This window comes from Staurois parvus, unplaced genomic scaffold (genome assembly GCF_062004578.1).
Source record: "Staurois parvus isolate SC_StPar_1 unplaced genomic scaffold, SC_StPar_1.0 ptg000267l, whole genome shotgun sequence".
Taxonomy (NCBI): domain Eukaryota; kingdom Metazoa; phylum Chordata; class Amphibia; order Anura; family Ranidae; genus Staurois; species Staurois parvus.
Window position 1 is genome coordinate 3800212 of NW_028318063.1, and position 4566 is coordinate 3804777.

At 37.1% G+C, this 4566-nt stretch overlaps 1 protein-coding gene across 1 annotated transcript; it reads right to left on the bottom strand.

The window, feature by feature from the left end:
* Nucleotides 1-1221: 1221 nt before the first annotated feature.
* On the bottom strand, nucleotides 1222-2088 carry LOC149459255 (uncharacterized). Its single transcript, XM_089681434.1, has one exon. It carries the CDS (start codon nucleotides 2086-2088, stop codon nucleotides 1222-1224), a length of 867 nt encoding a protein of 288 aa, XP_089537560.1.
* Nucleotides 2089-4566: the final 2478 nt, after the last annotated feature.

The window sequence follows — 4566 nt, forward strand, 5'->3', positions numbered from 1 at the left end:
GCCAGTATTTATTCATTATTTGACAAATCTGCCTATGTTGACCTGAATAGCATGTTATTAGCCTTACACTGTGTGTGTTGGACTTAGGTATTTGTTTTTTTATTATGGGTCAGTACTTATTTCTCTTGACTATTAGCCTGATATTCTTTTTTAAAGCAGGGATTAATACAATAATAAAAATGTGAAAAATATACAAATCACAAATAATAGCGCAAACCAAATCACACAACTAAATATAACCACCACCAAATAAGTGCATATTAATAGTGCAAACAAAAAAAATCAATAAATAGGGAATTTCAATATACTCCATTCAGAAAAGTCCATATAAACATGATCCTCAATAAATAAAGTAATGAGATCCTCCTTCATAAGCAATGTGGTATTCAGTGCTCAAAAACACCCCATCAAAATGCACACTCACCATGTGCTAGTAATTAACCATCATGTCAGTATATATCCAGCATTCACCAAACAGACTTTAAAGGACGATCCTCATGTGTTGGTAATTACTCAGCATACTACTGTGTATCCAGCATATCACCAAACAAACTCCAGAGAAGATCCTCTCATATCCAGATTAGCATATGTGGGTAAAGAAAATACTCGCCATAGTGCAGTATCATCCAACAAATTTATTGCCAAACAAACCCTCCTTAAAATCACACTCACAATGAGCAAATAAAAACAAGGCGTTTTGTTATATCAGAGCTCCAGTCTCTGCATCCTGTGTCTCACCAGCCAGCCCGCATTCAAGATGGTAGTAGTGCGATCACGTGATTCGGACACATGCATCAGCATGAGTAGTGCTGTCACAGGAAGGCCACACCCTGATGCGTTTCGTCCAATGACTTCTTTCGAGGGAATGGTGAGCTCTCCATAAAGAGCACTTATATAGACCCAAATGTCTCCTAATTGGCCCAATCTCAAAAAACACCTGAGGGTGCATCATTATCACTAGGCAGAATTCAATCTAAATGAACTCCTGATCACCTGATCACAATAGCACCATCTTGTGTTCAAAATTAATTATAGCACCAATATAAACATAATTAAAGAATATATTCAAAATTAAGTTAATAATAAAAAAAGTATTATATAAATACATTCCAAAATTACATAAATAATATTGCAATATAGATTAAAATAATATAAATATAAATCAATAAAAAAACTGAACATACAACTTATATAATAAATCATATAACATGAACAAATTAATCATAAATCACTTATAAAACAATTTAAGTCCAGTTCGACATTTAGACCCCCAGGAGATAAAGCCTCAGTCAAATAAATCCATTTCGTTTCACATTTTGACAGTTCCCTAACTCTATTAGAACCCCTCCATGCTTTAGGAACGGATTCAATGGCCCAGAATTTGATATTAGTTGGATCATAATTATGGTATCTCTTAAAGTGTAAAGATACACTATGGTACTTATACCCCTTACTGATATTCCTTATATGTTCAAGTACCTTAACCTTAAGCTGTCGCTTAGTCCTTCCAATGTAAATATGGCCACAAGGACATTCTAAACCATATACTACATGGGTAGAGTTGCAAGTAAGAAAGGAGGAAATATCAAATTCCCTTTGATTAGAATTAGAGGTGAATCTGACCAATCCCCTGAATTTATGTTTAACCACATTACATGCAGTGCACCTCCTACATGAATAAAAGCCTTTTTTATTACTAAACAAATTCAAAACCCTTGGTGGATCCAAAATTTTATGAACAATTCTATCACCAATAGTGGGCGCCTTCCTATAAATAAACACTGGTTTCTCCGGGATAACACTCCCTAATATCTTATCAAGCTTCAAAACATGCCAGTGTTTCTGAAAAATATCCTCAACCGCCTTATATTGTATATGGTAATTAGAAATAAACCCCCACTGATGTCTATTATCTGTGACCCGTTTTGGCTTATCAGCCAGCAACTGGTCCCTGGGAATAAGCTGAACCTGGTCCACTGTACCCTTAAGTTGATCAGCCTTATAACCCTTATCCACAAATCTTTCAACCAGAATATCCGCTTGAGCACGAAATGCACTAACCTGACTGCAATTCCTCCTCACTCTCATAATCTGACCCTTAGGGATATTCCTTAACCAATGGGGGTGATGACCACTAACTATTGGCAAATAACTGTTTCTGTCAGTGGGCTTAAAATACGTTTTGGTGAGCAGCTTATCATTCACCCTCAAAATAGTAAGATCCAAGAAATGTACTGCTTCAGTGCTGTATTGGTAATCCAGCCTAATATTGTTCGGATTATTATTCAAACCTTCCAAGAAACCAACTAATCCTTCTTCATCCCCAGCCCAGATCATAAACATATCATCTATAAATCTCTTGTATAGCAATACCTGCTCATGTTGATGGTTGAAGACAAATCTGTCCTCCCATTCTGCCATGAACAGGTTTGCAATACTGGGCGCAAAGCGAGCTCCCATTGCTACGCCCCTCTTCCGGGAGAAAAAACTGTGATTATACCAGAAGTAGTAATGAGATAAGCAAAACTCCAAAGTATCCCTCAAAAACTTCTTTTGATTAAATGGTAAGTCATCCCTCTTACTCAAAGCCCAATTAAGTGCTAAGAGAGCATCATCTTGCTGTATAATGGTATAGAGCAGTGATGGCGAACCTTTTTGAGCCTGAGTGCCCAAACTGCAACCCAAAACCAACTTATTTCTTTCAAAGTACCAACACTGCAATGAAACCTGAATATCGAGCTTTTGGTTTAGAAAAAACAACTCGTACAGTAGTGCAAACTAATTAACAGCTTTTGTCTTAAAAGAAAAACACAATAACAGAGCTTTCAATTATACAGTTTTTTTTTATTGAAAAAAACATCAACTCTACATGTGCATGTATTTTTGGTTAAGAATGCATTTGCTTAGCACTGGTAAGGATGCATTTGCTGAGCACTGGTTAGAAGTCATTTGCTGAGCACTGGTTAGAATGCATTTGCTGAGCACTCGTAAGGATGCATTGCTGAACTTGTATTGGGCCTTACTCTGGGTTCTTTCCCTGCTTCTACAGGTGTTGCATTAGTAAAAGTTAAAGTCAGCCTATATTAGGGTGAGCCAGATCAACAAGAAAACTAAACTTGCTTAACACAGAAACAACACCTAAACGTGGACTGCATACACTGCATTAGGTAAAAGTTGTCATTTGGCATGCTTTTGCACAATTAATGTGATTTTTGTTGTATGGATGCTGATAATTTGTCAAACCTTGGCTCATACTCCGTTAGTTTGAGAGCAACACATACAGCACTCAGGTCATCTGTTAGTCTGTTTCTGGCATCACATTTGATATAATTCAAAGCTGAAAACAGCTGCTCACAAGCATAAGATGACCCAAACAAAGTAAGAAAAGCAATCCCAAGTGCTTTCATTGACTTAAAATTTGGCAGAGAATTCCACACTTTAAGTATTTCATTTTCCGAACTACCAACTGTGCTGTCCTTTGTCATCCCTTCACACTATCTTCTCAAGTGTTGCACGCAGCTCAAAGAATTTATTTTTCCAGATAGAGCTTTCTTTAAATTCCAGTAGCTTCATTTCCAGATTTTCTAAATCTAACCAGAGTTAGCAGGAAAGATCAAGCTCTTCAAATTTGGCTTTATCTGGAGAAGTAAGAAAACACAGGGTTGTCTCCATCTTACAGAACTGTAAAAATCTGTTACTAAAATTCTCCTTTGCAACTGCTACAATGCTAGAAAATTCCTTGTAGATTTCCTGATGGTTTGTAGGATGGTCCGTAAATGTTGTAGAATTTTCCAAATGCATTTTTAGATTTGGAAAATATTTCAGCTGCCCACTTTCAAGGTCTCTTTCAAAAACCTGCAGTTTCCTCTCAAATGTTCTGATATCACAAAACATGCTTTCTGCTGTTTTCCCTAAACCTTGCAGTTTTTTGTTCAGTACATTGAAGTGTACTGTAAAATCAGTAAAAAACATGAGGATGGTAAGCCAGGTCATATCAGTGAGCTGTGGATATTCCTGCCCCTTTTCATTCATAAACAACCTAATTTCATCCAAGCAGGCTACAAATCTCTCCAGGACCTGTCCTCTGCTTAGCCACCGGACATTATTGTACATAAGTAAAGTATTATACTGTGCCTGTACCTCATCAAGAAGTGCTTCAAACTGTCGACAATTAAGAGCACGAGCCATGAGGTAATTCACCATTTTTGTGACATCTTTGAGGATATCGTCTAATTTTTTGCTGCTTTCTCTGGCACAAAGAGCTTCTTGATGTATAATACAATGAAATTGAATAACTGGATGCTTTGCTTCTTTAACAAAAAACTGTATGAAACCAGATGTTACCCCCACCATGGAAGGTGCCCCGTCACTAGTAACTGAAACCACTTTTTCTGGTCTTGTGTCAAAAAAGCCTCCATCACAGCATTGTAGATATCTATCCCTTGTGTTCTTCCAGGCAAAGACAACAGTTTCACAAGCTCCTCTCTCATGGCGTCACCAACAGCATAACGCAAAATTACTGCTAGCCTTGCATGATTGTTTATATCTGTGCTTTCATCCAAGCAC

What these genes read in the sequence shown, in the direction of transcription:
- LOC149459255 (XM_089681434.1), bottom strand. Translation starts at nt 2,088, where the DNA reads ATGAGAGTGAGGAGGAATTGCAGTCAGGTTAGTGCATTTCGTGCTCAA.